Below are 27,533 nucleotides of genomic sequence, written 5' to 3'. Positions count from 1 at the left end.
GGGGAAGAAGGAAGAAACATTGCAGGAATATAGAGTGCTGTAAATTCTGAAACTAAGAAGCATCATCTTCATTTGACACTCTACTGGATTGTTAGGGTTTTCTCTAAATTGATGGTTCTCCAAATGATAGTGTTCATCAGAATTCTTAAAACACAGACCTATCAAGTCCAGCCCCCAAATTACTAATTCAGCAGGTCTGGGGTGAGGTGAAAGAGCAGCTATTTCTAATAGTTCTTAGGTGAAGCTGATAAGAACCTGTGCTCTGTGGAAATGCTGTCTTATCCAACAATGGAATTAGCTGCTAACCAAGGAATTTATTCATCTCTCCTTTTTCTCCTTTCCTTTCCTTTCCTTCCCTCCCTACTTTATTTTCTTCTGGCATCGTGGTCTTGTGCAAATATGACTCCACCACTAATAGGTCAAAGTTTGTTTTTATTTTTTTCATTTTAAAATTTGTGATAGAGAGATTGAGGTAGAAAGAGAGGAAGTCACAGACATTATAATATCACTGCACTATTTGTGGAGCTTCCTGTGTATCATGGTCCTTCCATGATGTACCTTTTGAACTAAGGGCCTCCCACATTTTATAGCATACTCAACTGGATGATCTATTTCTCGTTAAGCATTTTCTTATGTTAATGATGATTCAACTTTCAATTAGTCACGATGAAAGCATGTTGGTATCTTATATTCATATCTCTGACCTTAGCAGTAACATTACCTATCATTCAAATGAAGCCAAGTCCAGGTCATATAAACAAATGATGGAGAGTGCACTTCTCAGTATTCAGCCTGAGATACCAACCTCACGACTCTTCAAACCTGGTGAAATCTTTTATAACACTTGAGACTACCTACATCCACGTTAAATGACACATCATCCAACATGGTTACAGATATTAGATATAGGCTAGGGTTTAGGGTAGTGGATACAGATGTACATGTATCTATAAGCAAGGGGCAATTATATAATTCAAAATAATAGTACTCAATAGTCTTTGGTGATTAGACTTAAACCTAATAAACCTGTAATCCTAGTTGAAGTGCATAAAGAAGGCATCAGACCGTCTTTGATGGATTCGACTTAAACCAAAGAAGGCAGATGCAAACAAACAAACAAACAAACAAAAAACTAATTCTTGTTGGATTCAACAAATGACACTCAATATTTAAACAAAGTTGGATAAGGGAAAGAGACTGGGTCACTTAATAATGATCCTTTTGATTAATATCACACCTCCTCATCATCTGTTGCCCTAATCGGGGAATCCTTGGATTCCCACACAAATATGATGGGCCTAGATCTCTAATGGACCCCTCTCTGCACTGATCACTTCTATCAGGAACATCATCACAAGCCCTCCTGTGGGAGTTTGGAGAATGAAATATAGTCTTGATTTTATTTTAGCTGCTTGGGACCTGCTAATAGATGAAAGTCACAGCTATGAATATTATTGCAACATGTGGATAACCTCAACTGGATGCTGCTATAACACTTAAAATCACCTTAAGTTTTCTCCTTTGGTGAAATACTTTTCTAAAATGTTCCAGGCACCTTCCATATTTTTGAAAGTCTAGTCACTTACCCAAGCCCAAGTCAGATCTTGATTACTGAGGATTGTGCCCAAGACCCCAAGATCATCTGTTTTAGAAAATAGACGCTGTGCTAAAATGGAGATGTCCATGACCAAAGCATAAGTGATTATTCTGAATGCACAAAATCCAAGATAAAGTTCATAAGCCCAGAGATACTTTTTAAAAATTCTGTCTCAAAATTATTTTTTATAGGTTTCCATTTATTTCTAAAAGTATACTGCCTGAACTAAGTTCTAGTAATTGAGGGTTCCAGTTAATTTTATCTCAAATGTCAGTACATAGACTATCTCTAGGAGAATTTTTTGACCTTTCTATGTTCAAACTCTTTGGACTTTCAAAATATCACTGTGTGTTGAGAGCATTAGTTGTTGATTAAATTTCAAATATATATTTTATTGGAATAGGCAGCCACACACACACACACACACACACACACACACACACACAAATTCCCTTCTCTGCAGATTATGACTTTTCACTTGACTCAATAAGATCTTATTAGCTCTAACCATACTTCCAAGAATACCTTGATTTGCAAGTAAACCATCTGCTATAAAATTCAATTTCAAACATTTTAAGGCAAAATGAATGTCCAAATATGACTAGACTGTCACATTAATTATTTTAAAATAACAGGTAACCATGGCCACTCAGCAAATTAAACAAAATCTACATATAACGTGAAAGCACTCAAAATGCAGCATTTGGAGAGCTTATAATGATGTCTGGCCACAGAATATTTCTAAAATGCTAAGGTATAGAGCATAATTAAATTTGCAAAAAATCTCCTATCTGGGTTAACATGTGTTTGAGTAAGGAAAGTCAGCATGGAAATGTGTATGATTTTCATTCATATTTAAGTAAAATCTGAACTGACAGTAGAAGCATAAAGGTAGGAGGGTGTTGACTAGGATACCTTGTCATTCAATAAACACGTTCCAAGATCCTCATTTGTGCTAGGTATGAAAGGCAAAGTGATAAACAGGATAGACTTACGTGCAATCTATATGAAATCTATTTTATTTGAAATGTTGCATACTTTCACTGAAGGTCCTATGAAATATATTATTGAGGTGAACAGAATCATAATAGGCTAGAACAGAGCAATCTTGTCTTACATAACCACGCTGACTTCAGTAGCACATCAACTTCATCACTGCTTTTTCTCTTCCAAGTCTCATCATTTCATACCTTTAGTATTTCCACAGCTTTCCAGAAATTTTCCCTCTTGTCAGTCTTTTACTCTACTAATTGTTTATGTATAAACTGAGGATGCCATTTCTCTACTTAGAAACTGTCAGATTACACAGAATTACAAAAACAAGTTCCAAGTTCTTACTTTTCAGGTTACTCCTCTGCTAATAAATGCTCTTTTCCTCTCTTGGTTCAACTGGTTTAACATTTACTCCCTGAATGTTTTTTTCCCCTTTTACTCCCTAAATACACACCATTAAGAGTTTTCCTTTTCTGTCTTTGTTTGTGATATTCTTTCTGCCTGGAAAAACCCTCCTTCAAAATATCTCAAACAGTGCTTTATAATGCATCACTAACCTGTAACTACAGTTCAAGGTGATGACAATCCAACTCTCACCCAGGGTTCTTTTAGTGATTAGCTTGTACCTGGAGTATGACACCTAACACAAGCAGATTTATACTAAAAGGTCAAGCAGGGACCACTTCTTCTATGGCTTCATGATCTGCACACTATTAAGTCTTGTGCCTAACATGTAATAGGTTTCAAGAACTGTTTGTTAAATGAATAATTTCTTTGCAAAGTTGAATGTATCAATATATCAAATTCTTAATTGATGTAACAGGATTTACAGCAATAAATAATCCATGCCATTTGAAAAAAAAATCCATGTAGTAATCCACAAACAACAGTCCTACAAATTGTGTGTCACTGCCTGCCTTTATACAGGGAGAAGCAGAACTAAGATTCTAATGACTTGTTTAAGACCTCACAAGAAATTTTTGTTAGAACTGTTATTAGAAGAAAACTTTTCCTGTGTTTATGCCAATTGCTGATATCATTTTTTATTTCAAGTATTTCCATAGTAGTATCTGTAGGTCAACCAAGAAAAAGGCATTATTTATCAAGACTACCTCTAAGGATGGTTTCAAATAAGACAAAATATAAAATAAACACAATACAATATTCTTCAGCCCCAAGAAAAGAAGGAAACCTTTTCATTTGTATCAACAAGGATGACCCTTGAGAATATTAGGCTAAATTAAGCCAGACAGAGAAAGACAGTGCTGATCTTACATGCAGAATCTTTAAAAAATCAAATTTGTAGAAAAGAGAGTAAAATGGTGGCTAGTAGGAGGTAAGAAGGAAGGATGTGTGGAGATGATGATCAAAAGGTTTAAATTCCTAGTTGTAAGAAGAGTAAGTTCTGGAAATCTAAGGTGCACTACAGTGACTGTAGCTAACAATGTTATATAATTAAAATGTGCTACAATATACGATGTTAAATTGTCTCACCGTTGCAAAAGGAAAACTATGTGAGGTGACAGAAATGTCAATTCTCCTTATTGCGTTGACCATTTCACAACATACAATATGTAACTGTACCAAATAATCATTTTGTATTCCTTAAACATAGATGATATTCTCCTTCCAGTAGGGATGTGAGCAGAATAAAAGCAGACAGATTTTAAAATTTTTCATTTACCTGGATGTCAAGATTAAATTTTTTTTCTTATATAAAATGCTTTCCTGCCTAGTAGAGAAAGCAAAACTACTCAGGAATATGCAAGCCCTATACACTCTATATTTTTATAAAAGCTGGGAAAATTATATGTGACAAACATAAGTATTAGGGACAAAAATGATATTAGGAGTCAAATCTTTAAAACAAGAATATGAAGTCCTTGAAAGTATTTAACTATTATCAAATTGTTACTGTAGTTACTTTCTTTCATAAATGGGATAAAATATTTGAGGCAATGTTGTCTTAAAACAATGCCACATTCAGTTATACCCAAACCATATTTGGAACAGAATAGGAAATGACTTCTACACCACAAGGCTGTACAGAGATTTATAAAAGAGGTGAGTGAAAAATTTAAAGTCACAGAGCAAAGGGTTTTCTGCATATATTTCTGTGCACTAAAACCAGAAATTGAAATATTACAGCTATACTCTTTAACTGGCAAATCATGCCTTACACACAAAATGTTTCTAATTTTAGAGAATTTGGCATAATTAACACAGTCATGTCCCTACAGATTCTAAATTTTCTAGCTTGGAGAATGCCCTCACAGAAGCAAAAAGTCTATTTTCTTTTCTTTTCCTTTTATTTCCTTTCTTTCTTTAAAAACAAACTTCTAATGAGTGAACAAAAACTAGAATTCTACCAGAAAAAAAAAAACCTGTCCACCACAACAGGAAAATCGAGTTAAATCATATGTAAATGCCTGTGATTAAACCAAAGTTAGAAAAATTTATGGGTCCTGTAGCTATGCCTACTTCACTAAATGACAGATATGACATAACACTAAGCAATGGTATACAAACTAATCAATGTCAAGATACTGAAAAAATAGTTAATCTCTATATAAGGCATAGTCAAATCTAAATATTTTATATTATTTTAAAAGGTAAAAAGTTGAAAAGTAATTTCAGGAAAAACAGAAAAAACCCACAAAACAACAACTTAAATCTTTACATTTAGCAGCAAAACTTGACTTTGTAGGGGAGCACTGAAGGTATAGGAATAAAAATATTGAAAAGTTCAAGAAGGGTTGAAAATCTAGATGAGATAACAGCAACAATGAAAAACTTACATTTAAGAAATCATTCATTTGGGGGGCTGGTGGTGGTGCACCTGGCTGAGCTCACATACTACAATGTGCAAGGACCCAGGTTCAAGTCCCTGGTCTCCACCTGCAGGGGAAAACTTCATGAGCGGTGAAGCAGTGCTGCAGATGTCTCTCTGTCTCTCTTCCTCTCTGTGCCCCCTTCCCTCTTGATTTCTGGCTATCTCTATCCAATAAATAAATAAAGATAATAAAATTTTTTTTAAAGAAATCATACATTTAAGAAAAGACTGACTACATGGTGAAGGAAATACAAAGAGAATAGAAAGATTGTTTAGATCTAATCATGGAAGAACAACTGACTAAAATGGCTCAGAAATATATGTCTGTAATGGCTCAGAAATATATGTCTGTATAGGATAACAATCAAGGGGTCAACTGAAACAGAGTAATCTGAGGGATGTCACAAATAGTTTATAAGGTTAAAAAAAGAGCAGTGAGTAAATGATTTTCTATGAATAAAGTCATGTTGCTACAAGAACCAACTGTTGTTTCCAGATACACAAAAGTACGTAGTGTTCACATTCACAAAAAGCTCAAAGAAAGAATGACACAGGGTTGTAATGACTTCATATGGCAACACTACACTAAGAGAATTATTTAGCAGTCAAGAAGAATCAGATAAACAGTTCCCTAACATGGACAAGTTTCTTCCAAACCAAAGAACTGGCATACTGAAAGTTCTCACTCTGTGCATTTTCAGATTTCTCACTCAATTAGGTTCCTACAGCAAATGGTTAATCTAAATGGTATCAAATTGTGGTTAAGGACTTCATTCCTGGGCTTATCACAAGCCCAGGTGGCCAATTGCAACCTTGACAACAAGGAAGAGAAAGAAATAATCTTGAGTTATGCTCCCATAAAACAAGTTTTTAATGAGTTGTATTAGATTCCAACTTATTTTACTATAGTTGGCCCATAATGAGGCTGAATGAACTACTACTGCAATATTTTCAGCTGACCTGTGATAGGTCCCTCCCTAACCAGCTCAGCATTGTACTAATGAGTATAGAACAGAGTCAGACATCAAAGACTTGGCATTCAGGGGAGATGGCTATGATCTATAGCCAGTTATAATACCCAGTCCTGGCTAGCTAATTCAGCAATACAAGATTTGTGGAGAACGAAGGAAAAGGGAGTAGAGGCAACTCAGCATCCCAACCCTCAGCCATTAAAGTTTACAATCATTAAGCTAGATAACTTTGCAAAAATTTACTCCCAAAATATATCACCCTGCCACTCTTCCTCCTTCTCAAAATTAACAGCTCAAATGATTTCAAAGAACTAGATAGGAAGTGTAATTAAGCCCTAATCTGAATACTGCATCATAAGAACAAAATAACAACAACAACAATGTAGGAGGTTTTCTGAAAGGGAATAGTAACTTTTTCCAGTGCGTGAAGTACAGAAAGTGAAGAAAAAAAAACATTTAAAAAAAATGCAAGCAATGCATCCTAATGTCATGGGGAATGGTCTGAGAATGATAAAGTCCAGATGTTTTGGTTCAAATAAACAATATCTCAATTGATATTTTCTCCATTTCTTCTATCCCATAGGAGGAAATACAAATGATTGAAAGAACACTACAGTTCACAGACTCTTTTGATAACTTCTTATGTGATTTTGAATAAGTGATTATTCCCCAGTGGATCTTCAGTTTCCTCATTTGAAAATGGTAAAAGCTGGAGCTGAAAAGTTTCCCTAATGCAGTTCAAGTTGTTGATTTGCTAGGTTTGTGAAGTGTGGCCATTCCTAAGAATGCTTTCTTATTTAGTTATATGATTTCATAAATTATTTGGGGTTTGTTCCAGGAACAGTCATGGATTTTATAATTTTCTCATTATTATACACAAGACTTTTGTTTTAAAAAAAAGCAAAATAAAATACATCAAAAAGCCTATATTTTGATGTGCATTTCTGTACATCAAAAGAAAGTAAATGCATGTGTAGGACTCATAAAGCTAACTTTTTTGAGGTGAGCTCGGTTTTACATCACTGTATTTTTCAGGAGTGTGAAAAGATAAACTTCTAAAACATAAGACTTAGAAATAATTTCAGGCATATGTAAAAACTGCAAAAAGAGATTCCTTGCATACCCTTTTATTATAGATCCCTATAATGTCAACAACTTACATACCATACATAACACAGCTATCAAAACCAGGAAACTTAACACAAGTAAATTAACTCTATACTACCAAGTAAACTACAGATTTTATTTGGTTTTGTAAGATTTATTGCTCAGCTCTAGTATATGTGTTTGTTGGGGATCAAACCAAGGACTTTATGCAAGACGATCCTATGGTCTACCAACTGAGTCACCTCCCCAGCTTCTGGAGTCTTTTTAAAAATTTACTCCTTAATTAAGATCCTTTCTCTGTTGCAGGATCCAATCAAGGATCCCACACTGTATTTATTTGTCATGTCTCCATAGTCTCCTCCATTTTGTTACTGTTCCTTGACACTTTAGTCACTGTAAGAGTCCTCTGACAGGCTCCTGTGCCTTCTTGCCATAGCTCATCCATTCTCAAACTCTTTCACACCTTCTTTTTAAAAAATTATTAATTATCTTTATTTATTTATTGTATAGACAGATAGAAATCAAGAGGGAAGGGGATGACGGGGAGAGAGAGAGACAGAGAGACACCTGCAGCCCTGCTTCACCACTGGTGAAGCATTCCCCCTGCAGGTGGGAACCAAGGGATCGAACGTGGGTCCTTGCACATTGTAACATGTGCGCTCAACCAGGTGCCCCACCACCTGGCCTCTCTCTCTTACCTTCTGACACCACAAGACACGAAGGGCTCATCTTGTATTTCCCTCCCTCAACCCAGCATCAAGTCATCATTCTAAGGAGCCCAGTTTCCTTTTACTGGCAGAGAGTATTAGAAACCAGTAACTAGTGTCAGAGTTAGAAATAGGAGTAGAAAGCTGGATCAGGGCACAGAGTAGCTCCCAGACATGGGGAAAATATATAAATGCCATTAGCTGTAAACCCCATCTATCTGACCTGGGGCCCACCTATTCATATTCGGCACAGGAGCCTGCATAACCTCTGCATCTCTGTAGGTCTGAGCTTGCATTCCATGGTCATGGCTAGGAACATTCTAGGCTGCACTCATTTCACACTTGTCTTCCTTGAGTGGCACCATCTCCCCAGGCAATAACTTTAGCCCACCTGCATGTTAGCTGTCAGGCTCAGGCAAAAATGAGTTAACTGGTGGGACCCTTGGACTATACCTAAAATAGACTTTCTAGCTTCTTCCAAAATGGAGACCCCAAATTTCATCTGATATAGGCTAACCTTTAGGGTTCTGGTTATTAAATAATTTGTTCTGCTAGTTGCTACCATGACGCCAACCTGACTTCCCTGTGCAGAGGACCTTATCAATGAGTCCTGGAACCCCATCCCTCCAGAGCCCTGACCCACTAGGGAAAGACAGAAACAGGCTGGGAATATGGATCAACCTGCCAATGCCCATGTCCAATGGAGAAGCAATTACAGAAACCGGACATCCCACCTTCTGCACCCAGTAATGATCCTGGGTCCATACTCCTAGAGGGTTAAAGAATAGGAAAGCTTCCAATAGAGGAGATAGGATACAGAACTCTAGTGGTGGGAATTGTGTGTAATTGTACCCATCTTATCCTAAAACCTTGTCAATCATTACTAAATCAATTAAAAAATTCAGGACATGGGGTCCAGAGTGCTTAGTTCTATTGGGGCATCATTCCTTCCAGGTCCTCAGAGTGGGGCCTATAAACATGAATACATCTATGTCCATTCCTACACACATCTATGTACATGCTGAAATAGAGATTAGTTCATAGTACACTTTAATCCATATTAAGAAATTCATCCTAGGCACCAACTCTTCTATGATGATGAGAAACCTGGTTGTCTTTATTCTCTGTTCACTTAAGTTTGTTTGACTAGTGTGCCCCAAGAGAAGACTCACATAAGTCTACGCTACCTAACAAGACACCAGCATCACTTATTTACTAACTAGAGCCTTGTTTATCTTGAATATAAATCTAGCAACTACAAGTCCTTTGATTAATGTCAGTGTAGTATATCTTACATAATTAATTGAACAAAAGCAAGGAGAATAATATGTTATTGTTTGTGCAAAGGGGGAGTATGGATATGTCCATACCTGCTTGCATACACATAAAGCATGCATAGGGGAAAGAGAAAATGAAGCAGATTGATGAGGAGGTCAATTGGTTCAGCAGAGAAAGGAAATGATAAGGAAACTTTACTGCATACCTCTTGATACTCAACTTCTTTTTTCACTTTTTAATTCAGACATTGTTTATAAGCCATCAAGTTTACCTTTCTAAAATGTACAGAGCAGTGGTTTTCAGTTCGTTAACCAAGTTGTTTGAATATCCACTTCTGTCTGGCTCCAGAACATTGTGTTTTAAGAAACTTTGTACCCATTAGCAGTCTCTTCCTACTGCCCTTATTCTAACCTTTTCTTACCCTGTGCTCCCATGCAACCACTAATCTGTTTGTGTCTCTGATTTGTAGCCTCTGAATAATCCATAGAAATGAAAACATATAAAATGGGATCTTTCATAATTGATTTATTTCACTTATAATATTTTAAGGTATACCCATGTTGTAGCATATAGTAAAGCTTCATTTCTTTTTGTAGCTGAGTAATATTCCACTGTATACACAAGCTGCCTTTTATTTATCAAATCATTTTGTTTATTCATCAATTGACAGCCCTTTGCTTTTGGAATGTTTGTATTATTAAACTATATCATTTTTTCAAAAAGTAAAAAAAAAAACTCAAAAGGGAAAGTAAAAGCAATCCCTTCATAAAATTCAAGAATGATTTTTAGGTAGAAATGTTTCCCATGATACACATCTGATACAGATTATGTTAAAATGTAATGACGTGTCAATAAAATGACAATAAATCATCAAATAAACAGCATATGAGAAATATTGCCTGGGAAAAATTTTGCCAGAAAAGCCCACAAGGCTCATTCACAGGCCAAACTAGTGGCTAAGATTACAGAAAGACTTGCAAGGCTCAATCATACTTAATGGCTAAGGGTTTTTTTTTTCTTTTTTTCCAGAAAAAGGAGGCTATAGAGCAAAGGGGATAGGAAAAAGAGACACAACTGGAGGTTCCAGAGAATCTCAAAATAGGCTTCCAGGGTCCTTCCTCATCTGAGGTCACACAGGGGATGCTCTTCCTTGTTCCCTTCTTCTTCTAGTGTTTGCCCTTCTTCCGTAGCCAGTCAACAGCGTCAGGTTGAGCCTGATGTAAAGTTTCGAGACCTCCTTTGAATCTGGAGAGGTGGCAGTCGTTGACTATGTGGGTCATAGTCTGTCTGTAGCCACAGGGGCAGTTCGGGTCGTCTCTGGCTCCCCGGCGATGGAACATAGCGGCACACCGCCCATGGCCTGTTCGATAGCGATTGAGGAGGGCCCAATCATAACGTGCTAGGTCAAAGCCAGGTTGACGCTTGCAGGGGTCTGTGATGAGGTGTTTGTTCTTTACCTCAGCTGACTGCCAACTCTGTTTCCAAGAGACTGGAACAGAGAAGTTCAGTGTAGGCGTAGGGGACCAGATTGGGTGACGAGACGTCAAGCGTTGGACAGAGTGGGCGAAGATATCCGCGTATATTGGCAGGTCCGGTCGAGCGTAGACGTGGGAAATGAACTCAGATGATGCCGCATCCCGACGAATATCTGGCGGGGCGATGTTGCTAAGAACTGGCAGCCATGGAACCGGGGTAGAACGGATGGTTCCAGAAATTATCCTCATGGAGGAATATAATTTGGAATCGACCAAGTGGACATGGGGGCTACGGAACCATACTGGGGCACAGTATTCTGCAGTGGAATAGCATAATGCCAGAGAGGATGATCGAAGTGTGGAAGCGCTCGCGCCCCATGAGGAGCTGGCCAGTCTTGCAATGATGTTATTCCTTGTTCCCTGAGTCTTTGCTATTATAGACACAGGTCTAGCTAAATCTTCCCAAACCTGTTACCACTTTGACTTTTGACCTCGTCTACTGCTCTTTGCCACGTTCTACTCCAACTTGACCCCTCTCCCTATGCCTGCCTCATGAGCTTGATATTCTTAAAATACACCAGATATTCTTAAACACATTTCTGCTTCAGGGTCTGTGCTGCCGTTTTTTCTTTGCTTGGAATATTCTGAAAGTCTCATAGATCATTCCCTCACCATCTCCTCAAGTATGAAAAAAACTTCTGGATCTCTGGAACAGCAGTTTCTGCAATTCGCCGTGTCCTTCCCAGTTCATTTTTCTTCCTAACTGACAATATATTATTAAACTAAATATTTATTTTTTTTGTTTACCTCTGACTAGACTAACTGTTGCATGGGTGTGTTTGTGTTTCTAGGTCACTGCTTGATACCCTTGCCTAGGACTGTTTGGGACTATTGTAACTTGTAACTATTTCTCAGTAAGTAATCAGTGACTGGATAAATGAATCAGAAAAAATGGAGTCTATGGGACTGGGGAATATATTGGCATTATAGTGGTGGGCATGGTGTGGTAGCATACATTTGAATAAGTGTGAACATGAACCAATAAAAAATGAGTCTGATATGTCTATATACCTATTACCATCCTTCCATCTGCCCATTTGTCCATCCATCTGTTTGTCCACCCACCCACCCATCATCTATCAAATCTACCAACACTAGTGGAGGGAGGTAGAAGGAAGGCATTTGGAACATATACTCTCAATTCCAGGATGTAGAACTAAGTAAGTCCTTACCTTTTCTCTCAAGATATGAGTATGAAAATATTATATAAATTTCCTTTTTTCAGGTCATTTCACTGAGGGAAATAATGGTTTACAGGGAAGTTGCTGATATGTGAGTACAGTTTTTCATGTCTCAGCGATAGGTTTCTGCACACCACTCACATCACCAACTCCAATATCTTTTCACCTTTGAGTACTGGTTACCAGATGCTTCTACCCTTAGTCCAGAGTCCTCTGTTTTGTTACTATACATCTTATCCAGTCCAAGTTTTGACCTGTTCAAGCTTGCTTCTTAAGTACTACTTATAAGTGAGTTTATCTGATATTTATCCTTCTTCTTCTGGTTTATCTCACTTAACACACTTCCTTCAACTTTTTTAATGAAGATTATTTTGGTTTCCCCTTACAGGCTAACCTGCCTAAAATGCTCACCCCCCTTCCTTCCCTCCTTCCTTCCTTCCTTCCTTCCTTCCTTCCTTCCCTCCTTCCCTCCTTCCCTCCTTCCCTCCTTCCCTCCTTCCTCCCTTCTTCTTCTTCTCCTTCTTCTTCATCTTCTTCTTCTTCTCTCTTTCTCTCCCTCCCCTTTCTTTCTTTCCTTCTTTCTCTTATCAAAACCAACACATTTGTAAAAGAAAATTGAAACATTCAGAAATTAAGTGAGTAGAAAATGAAAGTTGGGCCATCGAAATAGCTCACTTGGACTTTGTTTTACACCTTATGCATGACCCAGGTTCAAGCCTGGCCCACACCATACTGATGGAAGTTTCGGTGCTACGATTTCTTTATCTCTCTCTACAGCTCTATCTTTATCTAAAACAAATAAAAAGAAAGTGAAAGTCCTCTGAACTGAATGCGAGAGAGGGAGTAGTATGAGCACATTTAGATGGGGACAGCTGAAACGCATCTCTTTCTCTGAGCAGCTGTGTCAACAGGCTCAACAAACTGTCCCCAGGGGTGAATTGGTTGTATCAGCCTATCTTGCTCTGTTTGTTTATGGCATCAGCTTATTTGTGTAAGAAAATATTTGAGTGTTTTTATTGTAATAAAAGAGATTGGATAGTAAAATCTCAGTCTTTCTCTGCCATACAGAGCAACAAGTTTCCAAATTACTGCCTGAGTTCTTTACTTTGTTGTGCTTTCTGTCATTTAGTAGTGATTTTTTAATTGTGTGCTCAGTTTTACTAACTCCTCCATCATTAGTGTTCCCTCCATTAATAGAATGCGTAGCAAGGACTAGCCCATGTCAGGATCATAAGTTTTCCTCTGCATTTTTTTTTTCTTTTTTGCCACGAGAGATATCACTAGGGCTTGGTGCCAGCACTACAAATCCACTGCTCCTGGTGGCCAATTATTTCTTTTTATTTCTTTTCTAATTTTTCTATTAGATAGGACAGAGAGAAGTTGAGAAAGGACAGGGAGATAGAGAAGAAGATAAACATCTGCAGGCCTGCTTCACTGCTAGGGAAGCAGAGCCCCTGGTGGTGGGGAGAAGGGATGGGGCTCAAACCTGAGTCCTTGTACTTGGTAATATGTGTATTTAATCAACTGGGTGAGCCACCACCCGCCCCACCCCCTGTATTTTTCTAGTACTATCATAGCTTAATTTTATTTCCCATTTTCATGGTACCTGGGAGTTATTTCATGAAAGGATATTTCTGAAGATCTGACTGAGCCTGGGAGTGGGGGTGGGTAGATTTTTAGCTCCACTGTAGTGGGGTGGAGATAGGGACACATACCTTTGGTGGTGAGAGTAAAAATATAAAACGAAATTTAAAAAGAAAAGGTATTTCTTGAGTTCTTTTCGTGTGCTAGGCTCTGTTACTAAGATCATTTCATCTAAATGCTGAGTAACTCCAGGGGGTGCTAGTGAGAGTCTAGTTTCCAAGGGAGCTGAAAGTTAGGAACAAGGGTATTTTCCAAAACCATGAAGCTAGTGAAACATAACCTACCTAGTGGTAAAGCTTAGAAAAGATAGTTGTTTTGCAAAGCAGGATTACACTAGAGTTTGCAGTGAGTACCTCCCCAACACTTCCTCTCCACTATTCCAATCTTGGGATCCATGTTTGCTCAACAAATTGTTTGGCTTTGTATGTTAACTCTCTTTTCAATCACCAGGTTCCAGATGCCACCAGGATGCTGGCTAGGCTTCCCTGGATTGAAGACCCCACCAATGTGTCCTGGAGCTCAGCTTCCCCAGAGACACACCTTACTAGGGAAAGAGAGAGGCAGACTGGGAGTATGGACCGACCAGTCAACGCCCATGTTCAGCGGGGAAGCAATTACAGAAGCCAGACCCTCTACCTTCTGCAACCCTCAACGACCCTGGGTCCATGCTCCCAGAGGGCTAGAGAATGGGAAGGCTATCATGGGAGAGGGTGGGTTATGGGGATTGGGTGGTGGGAATTGTGTGGAGTTGTACCCCTCCTACCTTATGCTTTTGTTCACTAATCCTTTCTTAAACTAAAAATTTAAATAAAAAAAAAAAAAAAAAAAAAAAAAGAAAAGATAGTTGTAAAGATTAGAGTCAGTATCATGAAGATGGGATTTTAAACATTAGTATTGCCTAGTTGAAATAACTTCTGATGGCCTCATATTATTTGGAAATGTTTTTAATAAATATTTAAATCCTTTTTTACTTGTATTTATTTGATAGAGACAGCCAGAAATAGAGAGGGAAGAGGGTGACAGAAAGGGAGATAGAGAGAGACTGAGAGAGAGAAAGAGAGAGAGACAGAGAGAGATAGAGAGACAGAGATAGAAAAAGAGAGAGAGACCTGCAGCACTGCTTCACCACTTGTGGAGGTTAGGGGATCGAACCTGGGTCCTTGTGCACTGTAACATGCACTGTAACTCAACCAGGTGTGCCACCACCCAGCCCTCAAATTTTTTTAAGTAGAATATCTTTCTCAAATATTAATTCTTCATATATATGGAAAGGGTTTGAAATTCCATGTAAGAAACAAAACTCCCCCCCCACCCTGCCCCACAGGGCTGGAGTCTTGCACACGCACAAATTCACTGCCCTAGGTCACTTTTACATTTAACTAGAGACGGAGGGGGAAACACCATGGTAATGAAGCTTCCTCTGGCTGCTCAATATGACAAGGTATACAACCTACCTGGTGAACTATCCCTGTAAATTTGAAACCATTTTAAAAAGATACAGAGGGCCAGGCAGTGGCGCACCGGGTTAAGTGCACATACTACAATGTTCAAGGACCCACACAAGGATCCAGGTTCGAGCCCTTGGCTCCCCACTTGCAGGAAGGATGCTTCACAAGTGGTGAAGCAGGTCTGCAGGTGTCGATATTCCTCTCCCCCTCTTTATCTCCCCCATCCTCTCTCAATTTCTCTTCATCCTAGCCAATAAAATGGAGGGGAGAAAAGATGAAGCTACCATTAACTTTTGAAAAGACGTAAACCAACATGTGGAGTGTTTCATTAGTAAGTAATAGCATCACAGTTTTGTTTTTGAGGGGAAAAACATCTTTGTTTCCATACAATAGTATCTGTAAGGGTGTTTGATTTTTCTTCTAATCAGAAAAATAGTCACCTCACCACAGGTGATATGAATCCATTTAAAATATGTGAATGGGATGAGACAAGGTAGTATCAACAACTCTTTTTTGCTGTCCTGGAAAAACATAAAGCTGGCAGGAAGGATAAAGACAGGCAAAGGCTGGATTTCCAGGATCAGCAAGAGGGAGGGAGAGAAACCAGATTCTGTGAGGAAGCGAGTGAGATAAGGTTTGTGTGCTGCCCTTTATACAGTTACATAAAAGAAAAAATCAGAAGGAAGCACGTAAACATGTTAGCGTAGTAGTGGGTAATGGGGCATTTTACTAGATTTCATTTACACTTTACTGTTACTTTTAGCATGATTAAAATATTCTTTGGTGATTTTTCTCTCAGTTCATAGAATTGCAGAATTTTTAAAGTCACAGAGCAGAGATAATATCAAGAAAATAAGTGCAGAAAAATCTGCTTCCCGGTGCAAAAGCATAAACTATAGGTAGTAGGAAGTGGTTGGGGTCAGAGACTACAACAGGGGGTCCCCCTACAGGTAAAGTGACAGGAACACACACATCACAATATTTCTTAGGCTTCCCATTCTCAGTTTTCTGTCTTCTTTTTGCTGTTACTTACAATAGTTTATTTTTCTTTCTTTTTTTTCTCTTAGACAGAGAGAGGTAAAGAGGCACGGAGAGTGAAAAAGACCACAACACCTGGGGCCTGGCAGTGGTGCACCTGGTCAAGTGCACATAGTACTCAGTTCAAAGACCCTTCCAAGGAGCCGGATTTGATCCCCCTACCACCACCTGCAGCGTGGATGCCTCACAACTGGTAAAGAATATCTGCAGATGTCTACTTTTCTTCTCTCCCTCTCTATCCCCCTCCTCTTTCAATTTCTCTCTGTCCTATGGAATAATATGGGTTCAGAGAGAAAAAATTAAAAAAGGAAAAATGGCCACCAGGAGCAGTGAATTCGTAGTGTAGGCACTGAGCCCCAGTGATAATCCTGAAGGAAAGGAAAAAGAAAAAGACCACAGCACCAAAGCTTACTTCAGTGTGGTGGGGGTCAGGCTCAAACTTGGGTCATGCACATTGCAAAGCAGATCACTAACTATCCAGGTGAACATTTTTGCTGGCCCCACTGTTATTTTCTCCTCATATTCTTGATTCATTTTCCCCATTGATTGGTGATAATTATATAAGTTCATTACCCATCAGTTCTAAGATGATGGCTTGTTCATATGTGGACAGTTTGGATATTGGGATGTACCTAATAATCAGGACATGGTGTGGGAGATGATGAACAAAGAAAGAATATATCAATTTTCACAAAAAGGCGATGCATCACTTCACAGCAGAAACACTCAGCAGCCATCACCTTAATCAAGTGATTAAGGTTAGCATAATGAGTGGTAATATACATCATTTTCATGTCTTTACACATGAAGGACATAATTTCTGTGGCTTTCTTGCCAAAAACATAAGATCAATGACCTCAATGAAAGCATGAGAAAGTATTCAATAAACCCAAATGGAAAGACAGTTTTTACAAAGTCACTGCCCAGAATTCATCCAAAATATTAAGATCATGACTGAGAAGGAAAGGGTGAAGAACTACCATGGACTAGAGATGTCTCAGGAGACACTACAGGTAAGTTCAATGTGGAATCCTGGAATAGAATTTAAGACTTCAAATTGGTAATCAGATTGAAAGCAGTAGGCTCAAAATGCTAATACATTTCCAATAATGACTTGTTCTTTGAAATATTAAGTCTCCAAAAAGCTTAGACCAGGGAAAGCAGAAGCAACTGGTGGCGTTATTTTATAAGATACAGCTATATGTAAATAGCATTAAAGGACATAAATTATGGTGAGGTCTTGTACAATACAGCAAATCCTAACAATGGGATTTTCAAAGTTAAACCAATTGCCAAATAATTTGCTCATAGCAATAACTATCTGTTGCTTTCTTAAGCCCTAAGACAGCAGGAACCTTCTCTTTTATCTATAAAGCCTATATTTCTCCCAGTCCTGGAACCTCTAGGGTAGGGCTCACTTCCCTGCAGGCTTCTCTCAATTCATACCAAATGATACTGCATCTGCTGGTCCCAACCTAATCAAAGCAACCAGTACCACCCACCTTGGCATGTTTCACTTCGGACTGTGTCCAGAGACATCGTGCATGGAATGTCAACCCTTTAGGTTCATTACTATGGTGAAACCTTTCCTAGTTCATATGACTCCTTAATTCCATGTCGGGTGGTACACTTCTTAACAAAACCTCAAAGCCTAGATATAGAACAGGTCCCATGAGATAGAGCATACGTACACATGTATCCACAAGTTAGGGGAAAATATGGAACTTAAAGCAAAGGTGCCCAAGAGTTTGCAGTGAATCAATAAATGCAGCAAGCAAGTAGAAAGACCTAAAAAGACACCATAAGGTACCTAATGAAATAGTTTCTACTTAGACCTAGACACCCTCCTCACCTACTTCCTATTACACTTGCTTAAGTCATTCCAAAACTAACCTTGTCAGACAAAGTAAGGACTACAAAAGCTGAATAAGCACAAGATACTGGCATACATAATGATGACTCATTAGTCACTACCAGATCACCCCATCCATCACCTGTGGCCCTAGTCAGGGAGTCCTGGGATTTCCACACAGACATGATGAGCCTAGACCTTAACATATTCCTTTCTCTACTGTCACTGGTCATCTCCATCAGAAACAACATAATGGACCTCTCTGTGAGCCTCTATAGGACCTTGTCCCCTATAAGGATCAACAATGGTAGGGAATGTTTCATTCTTCGAAGGAAGTTTGGACAACATACTCTACCTACCACCTGAGGAGATGGGTCCCAAAATTTGTGCAGCCTAGGATGTTCCTAGTTGTGACCACAGAATGCGAGCTCAGACCTAGAGGGATACAGAGGTTACATAGGCTCTTGTGCTGACTGTGGGCTCCAGATCAAATAGGTGGTATTTACAGTTAATAATATTTATACAATTTTCCCATATTTGGGAGCTGCTCTCTTCCCTGACCCAGATTTCTAGTCCTTTTTCTAACTATGACACCATCTTCTCAGACAATAACCTGGGTCCACCTACATATTAGATGTCAGGATCAGGCAAAAACTAGTAAAGTCATGGGCTCCTTACCCCTCCTATCCTATGGTTTTGTTAATGTCTCCTTTTTAAATAAAAAATAAAAAAGAGAAAAAAGAATATACATAAAATAGAACTACTAGCTTTTTCCAAAGCCGAGAGCCCCAAATCTTCATCTGCAATATTCTTGCCTTTAGGTTCATGATTACTCAACAATTTGTTCTGATTTATATCTTATCTTAACTCTTTCAACCACCAGGTCCCAGATGCTACCATGATGCCAACCGGAATTTCCTGGGCAGATGACCCCACCAATGTGTCCTGGAGCCCTGCTTCCCCAGAGCCCTGCTCCATTAGGGAAAGAGAGAGACAGACAGGGAGTATGGATCGACCTGTCAATGCCCATGTTCAGCGGGGAAGCAATTACAGAAGTCAGACCTTCCACCTTCTGCATCCCATAATGACCTTGGGTCCATACTCCTACAGGGATAAAGAACAGGTAAGCTAACAAGGGAGGGGGCGGGATATGGAGTTCTGGTGGTGGGAATTGTGTGGAATTGTACCCCTCTTATGCTATGGTCTTGTCAATAGTTTCATCTCATATACAAAAAAATTTTTTAAAAAGAACTTGAAACAGAGCAGGGAGATTAGGAAGGAAATTGGTGCTGTTCAAATATACTCTGGGATGAGGAGATAGCTCAGTCTGTTAAAGCACAGAACTTGAAAACTTGAGGCCTTTAGTGTTCCAAGTTCAATCTTGCTAGTCCCTTACGCCAGAGTTGAATAGTGCTCTGGTTCTGTTTGTCTATCTCCCTCCTCCTCCTCCTCCTCCTCCACCTCCTCCTCCTCCTCTTCCTCCTCCTCCTCCTCTTCCTCCTCTTTGTCCTCCTCCTCCTTCTTCTCTCTCTTCTTCCCATAATAAAAAATACATTTTAAAGAAAAACCAAATAAATTTCTAGATTACCTAATGGCATCACACTACAGTTAGTTTCATGATTTTGATAACTGTGGTACATATGATACAAAACTTGTATCTACTATAAACCATCAATATCAATTAAAAATAAATAAAATTTTAAAAACTTACAAGATCTATACAGAATTGGCACAGATCTACAAAAGAAGTAAAATGAACCCAATAAAAAATTAGGTCAAAGAACTGAACAGACTGTTTTCTAAAGAAGAAATCCACATGACCCACAGACATATGAAGAAATGCTCCAAGAGAAGGAGAAGGAGGAGGAGGAGGAGAAGGGAAGAAGAAAGGAAGAAAGAAAATAATTTTTCACTTAATCTATCATTAAATAAATGCAAATTAAAACTACACTGGGATTCTATCTCAGAATGGCCTACATTAATAAACAGGAAATGACAGGTGTTGGAGAGGTTGTGGAGAAAAAGCAATTCTGCTACACTGCTGGTGGAAATGCAAACTGGTGCTACACCTTTGGAAGACTGTGTGGAGAGTCCTTAAACAGATGAAAAAAGGAATTACCATATGATACAGCAAAACTACTCTTTGGCATTTATTCAAAGGACATCAAAACACTAATTCAAAGGGAAACGTGCATCACTATGTTCATAGCTGCATTATTATTCACAATAACAAAAGACTGGAAACAGGCCAAGTTACCATTAACAAAAACTGGCTAAAGAAGTTATGGTATGGGGATAGATAGCATAATGGTTATGTCAACAGATTGATGCCTGTGACTCCAAAGTTCCAGGTTCAGTCTTCCACACCATCACAAACCAGAACTGAGCAGTGTTCTGGTAAAAAAGTTATTTGGGGTCAGGAGGTGGTGGTGTACCTGGTTAAGTGTACATGTTACAATATGCGATGACCTGGGTTCAAATCCTTGGTCCCCATCTGCAAAGGAAAAGCTTCATGAGTGGTGAAGCAGTGTTGCAGGTGTTTCTCTATCTCTCTTCATCTCTATCTCCTTCTTCTTCTCAATTTCTGGCTGTCTATCCAATAAATAAAAAGTTAATAACAATTAAAACAGAAGTTATGATATATAATATATATGTATATATATATATATTCACTCATTTCATGGAGTATTACTCTACAATCAAAAAAGATGATATTGTAATCTTTGAGGAAAAATGGATGGAACTGGAAGCAATTATGCTTAACAAAATAAAGAGATGAAAGACTACTGCCGGGTGGTTGCACTCATATGTGGAATCTAGTGAACTGATACACATGAACTTGCAAAAAAAAAAAGTTTCTAAATGAGAACTATGGTGGTTATCCATGGAAGATAGGGTGTGAGCATAGGATTTTGGTGATGGATGTGGTGTAGAAGTATACATTATAATCTCAAAGTAGTTTAACCCACTTTAATGATAAAAATGGAAATCAAGAAAAGGATAAAAGGTCAACGTCATTGATAGAGATCTTTAAAATATTATTTCCTTAGTAGCAACAAATGCAGGAAAGGTTGTGGGGACAAAGGAACCCTAGTGCACAACTGGTAGGAATGTAAATTGATCTAACTCCTGTGGAGAGCAGTCTGGAGAACTCTCAGAAGGCTTGAAATGGACCTTCCCTATGACTCTGCAATTCCTTTCCTGAGGATGTATCTTAAGGAACCAAACACACCTATCCAAAAATATTTGTGTATTCCTATGTTCATAGCAGTACAATTTATAATAGCCAAAACATGGGAACAGCCCAGGTGTCTAACAATAGATGAGTGGTTGAGAATATTGTAGTATATATGCACAATGGAATACTACTCAGCTATTAAAAATGGTGATTTCACTTTCTTCAACTTATCTTGGATGGAGCTTGAAGGAATCATGTTAAGTGAGATAAGTCAGAAAGAAAATGAATATGGGATGATCTCACAGAAGTTGAAAAATACTACAATGAAGCAAATCTGATTTCCCTGGGCAGACGACCTCACCAATATGTTCTGAAACCCCACTTCCCCAGAGCCCTATCACACTAGGGAAAGATAGAAACAGGCTGCGGTATGAATCTACCTCTCCATGCCAATGTTCAGTGGAGAAGCAATTACAGAAACCAGACATCCCACCTTCTGCACCCCATAAAGATCTTTGGTCCATAATCCCAGAGGGATAAAGAATAGAGATGTTTCCAATGGAGGGAATGGGATGTGAATCTCTGGTGGTGCGAACTGTATGAATTGTACCTCTCTTATCCCACAATCTTTTTGACCATTACTAATTCATTAATAATAAAAAAATGAAAGATATGAAAACACAAAGCAGAACTTGGACTGGGGTTGGTATATTGCATTTAAGTAAAAGACTCTGGGGTGAGGGGAAGGGTTCAGGTCATGGAACATGATGGTAGGAGGAGAACCTAGAGGGCTTTGAATTGTTATGTGGAAAACTGTGAAATGTTACGCACAAACTACTATATTTTACTAGTGATTGTAAACCATTAATCCTTCTAATAAAGGAAAAATAATTATTTCCTTGAGTCTGAGTGTGACGAATGCTGCATATATAACTCCACAGCAGGAACAGCTCTCTGCTGAAGCTCGTATGATTCTAAATAGCCGTGACCCTATGATAAAATAATGAATTCTTAAACTAGTAAAAACTGCTATGACTTATGATTGTAAAGTCAAATAGACTTGTAATGCAGGGCAACCTGATATATTAGGATAGATCCATATCTATATGCAGATACAATAGGGATCACATATCTAAATACGATTATGCTTGGAATCATATGTGATATATGAAGATATATGGACCAGGAGATAGCTAACCAATTAGAATGTGTACTTTGCCATACATGCATGAGTCCCTGAGTTTGAGACTCAGTACCACATAGAATCACCACAGAGTTGGGGGACATTCCATGGAGATTGGAGCAATGATGTGATGTCTCCTCAGTTATCTCTCTACATATTTCCCCTCTTTATATCTATATATCTATATACCTATATACTTGTATACCTGTATATATCTTCATATCTGTTATCTATCTATCTATGTCTAAATCAATGAAAAAATCAGCCCAGTATTGGTGGAATTGTGTATGGTGAGGTCCTGGCATCAAAACCTTTATTTGAATAGATAGTGTTGGATAGTTTTGTGTGTGGTCCTCATGCAACTCCATTTTTAAGTAATGTATGTTGGCTGATATAATTATCCTCTGACTAATTGTACTACTAATTCCTTGTTCAGAGAAAGTTTGTGGATAAACCATAGTGTTCAATGAGACAGACAGATGTGATGAGTGGTGATTTGTTGTAACAAAATAGTGAAAACATGTATAGCTTCCTGGAAAACAGGTGGTTGATAGCATACTGCTTCTAATATTGGAAATTCAAGGCATCATTCCCCACTGCTGAAACAGAATACATGAAACTAACAATCTTAGCAGCAGAAATGATCACACAAATTCTCAGCTGGTGTCTTTGTGATCATCTTTTGTTAAATCTAAGGAAAGTCACAAAACACATCAATATAGATCAACAGCAAACATTAATGTCAGGAAATTGACTCAAGACACTAAGTGTTAGTTAGAAGAGACATGTAGAAATAAACTGTTCCAAGCACACTAGGGAACTGAGTTAAAAAAAAAAAAGCTGCTCATCAACATGGCACAAAACCCTTTTATGTAGCTGGATATTATTATATGGACTATCTACACCTCTATGGGAGATGGCACAAATTTCATTAATGAACACCAAATATTCATGGAGTGTTGGGTATAGAACTTCAGCTCAAAGCCCAACTGGCCCCTAAGAATGCTATCTTTATTTTCATAATAGCCCCTCATTTGTGGAGAGTAGAAGTTATTATATCCACTTTGTCTATCATAAAGGCAAAATATTATCATATTGCAAAACACTTAGTGCTAAAGTAATTCTTACAAAAACAAAACAAAAAACCAAAACAACAGCACAAAACTCATCAAATCATAGTTTCCCTTACTTAACTACTCATGAAAGAGATGCATTTTTTATCTTTCCTATTATTATTATTATTTACTTACTTATTTGGCCAAAGGACTGCTTAGTTTTGGCTTGTGGTGGTGCCAGGAATTCAACCTCAGAGCCTCAGGAATGAAAGCCATTTTGCATAACCATTATGACACAGATGCATTTCTAAAGTGTTTTGATTATACAAAATAAGAGGTGTAACAGAAGCTTTGAAAATCCATTGAAGCATGTTATTTGTATAATATAGATATGATCTGAGAACAATCCACATAGGTCAATTACCTTCAACTTAGTACTACTTTCATGAATAGCACAGATAAGGACTAATGTAAAAGAAGAGAACTAGAGAGTATTTGGCAAACTGCAATGAATGTGCTCTTCAGACGACAAATAAATTAATTGTTTGAGAGGTCTATATATTCAACATATTAAAGCTCTCTTTAAAATTTGTGTGACTGGTCACAAAGATATTAATGCAACACACAGTTCATTTTAAAAACATTGGAAACAGTGAACAGTCAGTGTGCTTCAATAATTACATGTCTTATTAATATTCATTGGTCATTATCTGTGTTATTTCTGCATTTAACATTTGTCAAGCTTTAAAGGGTTTGTACAATATAAATTTTGTTATCAATCACCTTCCAGACTATTTTTTTCTTCAAAGTATTTCTTTTATGGCATCCTTTTGTCTTAATGTGAAATAACTGATGTGAAATTTATCAATGATGAGAAAGATCACATGTCTCTGCTAGAGACAGATTTTCAAAGAGGAAACTATAAAATCAGTGACCCTTAGCTTGCATAACTGATTATCACTCAGGGAAACCAGATTTAAATGTGTACATTTGAACCTGAGTTATTAGTTTAAAATGATAAAACCTAACATAATAGAATTGTTTTGAACAATTTCTATGCAAGACTGCAGATGATAGTAAAACAATATATTTCATTCAATTCAGCCTTTTGCTCCACTACATTTTTAATTTTTCAGTTTAAAAACCTGCTGAACAAATAATTCATTATAGCATATAGACTTCAAGTATGTTTTCATAGTGACACATAGTTTTTGTAATTATGCTATCTGCTTGGAATATTCATAATATCTATGAAAGTTAGGTGTAGAAGAAATAACATCTATTAGAGACATTGTATCAGATAGAGTAGCAGACATGAGCTACAGTAGTGTTCTTGGTCTATAACCCAGATCTCCTAAAGACAACCTATTTAAATTGTCTAGCACAGTGCCCTATCCTCTTTATGGACTGGGTGAAGGACACTCCAAAATACCCATTTCTGTAAACTGAATAAAAGACCACCTCCCCCCAACTACCCCAGTGATTTTTTTCAAGGCACATGCAGTTTTAAAGATACCAATTTAAATACCAGACAAAATAACTACAGATGAAACCCGGAAGAACCGACTAAAGAAAATGGAAAAGTGCTTTTGCTCTGATGTCTGCTGCAATTGAGAGCAATTCAGAGATTTTTTTTTTCATTGTAGGAATTAATTGCCTTTGTCTTTGAGATAACAAGCTTCCATTCCTGAACTGTAATGGTCTGCAACAGTGGCTAGTAACTGTGACATAAGTTAAAGTAACTACCTAAGTGATATATCACTTGATTAACTTGTTTTCAGAAGGAACGCTCAGATGGAGGAATGCCTTTCTTTTAGTCAGCACAACCATAAAAATGTTAGTGACCAAGAACTAGATGTTTTGTGAATAAGACTGAATACACTATCAATAAATTGAAAAGGTTCTTATTAAATTTAATTTACTTCGACATATTTTTTCAAATCTTCTATGTATCATAACAAACATTGCTAAACCAGAAATATATTACCGTTTTTGCTTATATGTTTTAAGTTATGTTAACTATTAATAACACATAGGAAACAAGTGTATTTTCTTGTTCTACAATCATATCTGCTCTATTGTACATAACAGCTCCTGGGTCCTCATGCTTTGTTCATACTTGAGTACATAGCATTCAGGTTTGCTGACCTTGGCAATAGGACTTTGCCTATATTGTGTATTTAAAAATACGAAATTGGTCAGCAGCTGTTCAGAGAGAAAATTATGTGAGCTTAATGTTCTAGCACTATGTTTTTTTAAGTATTTTTATTATGTATTTATTCCCTTTTGTTGTCCTTGTTGTTTTATTGTCGTAGTTATTGATGTTGTTGTTGGATAGGACATAGAGAAATGGAGAGAGGAGAGGAAGACAGAGAAGGGGAAAGATAGACACCTGCAGACCTGTTTCACCGCCTGTGAAGCGACTCCTTTGCAGGTGGAGACCCGGGGGCTCGAACCAGGATCCTTATGCCTATCCTTGCGCTTTGCACCACATGTGCTTAACCCACTGCACTGCTGCCCGACTCCCTCTAGCACTATGTTTAAGTCATAACGACTCAAAATATGCATCAGCTACAAAATGTCATGAATTTCTTCCTGGAAAGTGAGATACTCTTTCAGTTTGATCTTATTTATCCTCTGAAATCTGACTTGTCCTTGCTAAATATATTTCCATGACATACAAAATAATTTATGATTCAGAAAAGCACTCCTCTAGCTTACATGAGGATTATGGTCAGTATATTCAAAATCCAAATCCTATAAAGAGAAGTAATGTATGGCAAGGCTGCAATGTTCCATTCCTGTATATATCCTTAATGTTTTTTCTTTAGATCCAGCTTTGAATAGAATGAGCTTTAGTCTGGCTTCATTATACAAACACAAAACCTACATAAGTGCCTTTAAAAACGAACAAAAGTTGCCACTTCTATGCTACTACTATTAACTTTAGTACTTTCAATGCAATTCTATTTTAAAAAATACAGGAATCAGCAAACTTAATAATATATGCATTTAGATGAAACTCACCTTTAAAGAATCAAAACAAGCCACCACACGACCATTTTCCACATGGCAAACTCTTGGCGGATGGGCAAACTTGCAATCTGCATCAGCTCGAGAGCAAGTTCCTCTCTGATATTCTCTACAGACTTCTAATGTCAGCCACTTGGTATCACGAACCAGGGCAACATTGACAGCCGTCATATTGAAAGCAAAATGAAAATCAAGTGCACCCTCTTTAGGACAATATTACTACTGTTGTTAAAAGATTTAAAATGAATTCTGACTAAATGTGAAGAGACAATAGGTTGCCTTGGTAAAATGTTTCTTTGTTAGCACTTAGGTTTTCGTTAAAGTCAAATTCTGTCTAGTCAAACAAAAAGCCAATCGTAAAATAAAATTGTATCAGAATAACTAAAAATCAAATTAGAGACCAACTCCTAAGAAGGTAATTGTAAAGGTTAAGATATTGAGTGTTTTATTTTGTTCCTCTGCTGAAATTACTTCAGATAACTGGCAGACTTTCAAAAGAATTCTGTGCTCTCCAGTTGATGTTTTCAATTATTCTTGCAAAAAGCATATGCTATTGGCTGCCCTTCTATTTGTGGGATGGTCTCAAGACAAGAGGAGAAAATTTTTTCTCCCTATTTCTTAGCCCAAAAGGTTAAATTTTGTAAGGATATTACAACTGCAAAAAAAAAATTTTTTTTTTTGCTGCAAAATCAGGAGGAGGGAAAATGACTATGAAAATGGAGAGTCAAAGAAAAAAAAGATGAATAAGTTGCTGAGAGTGAACTAAAAGCATACCAAGTGGGTGAAGGGGAAAGGGGCGGGTGGCAGGGAGAGGGGTTTGTAAAGGGACAGCTCTAGAGTGGAATCCAAGCAGCAGAGTTTTCAGAAAAGGCACTTTTCAGAAACCTGCAAGAAAAAAAA

At 37.8% G+C, this 27,533-nt stretch overlaps 1 protein-coding gene across 5 annotated transcripts in view; it reads right to left on the bottom strand.

The window, feature by feature from the left end:
• Positions 1 to 27,533, bottom strand: part of MBNL3 (muscleblind like splicing regulator 3) — an 80,049-nt gene extending 52,516 nt beyond the window's left edge. For 3 of the 5 annotated variants that reach the window (XM_060183599.1, XM_007517017.3, XM_060183600.1), the window contains exon 1: positions 26,628 to 27,533. In XM_060183599.1, the coding sequence (XP_060039582.1) occupies positions 26,628 to 26,804 (177 nt within the window). In that variant the 5' untranslated portion in view covers positions 26,805 to 27,533. Of the gene's footprint in view, positions 1 to 20,619; positions 20,643 to 26,627 lie in introns of those variants that run through there. The other 2 variants (XM_060183601.1, XM_060183603.1) reach the window with 2 other exon arrangements.

The sequence above is a fragment of the Erinaceus europaeus genome, chromosome X (assembly GCF_950295315.1).
Source record: "Erinaceus europaeus chromosome X, mEriEur2.1, whole genome shotgun sequence".
NCBI lineage: Eukaryota > Metazoa > Chordata > Mammalia > Eulipotyphla > Erinaceidae > Erinaceus > Erinaceus europaeus.
The sequence above is the reverse complement of the archived record's forward strand: the minus strand, read 5'-3'. Positions and strand labels throughout refer to the sequence as shown.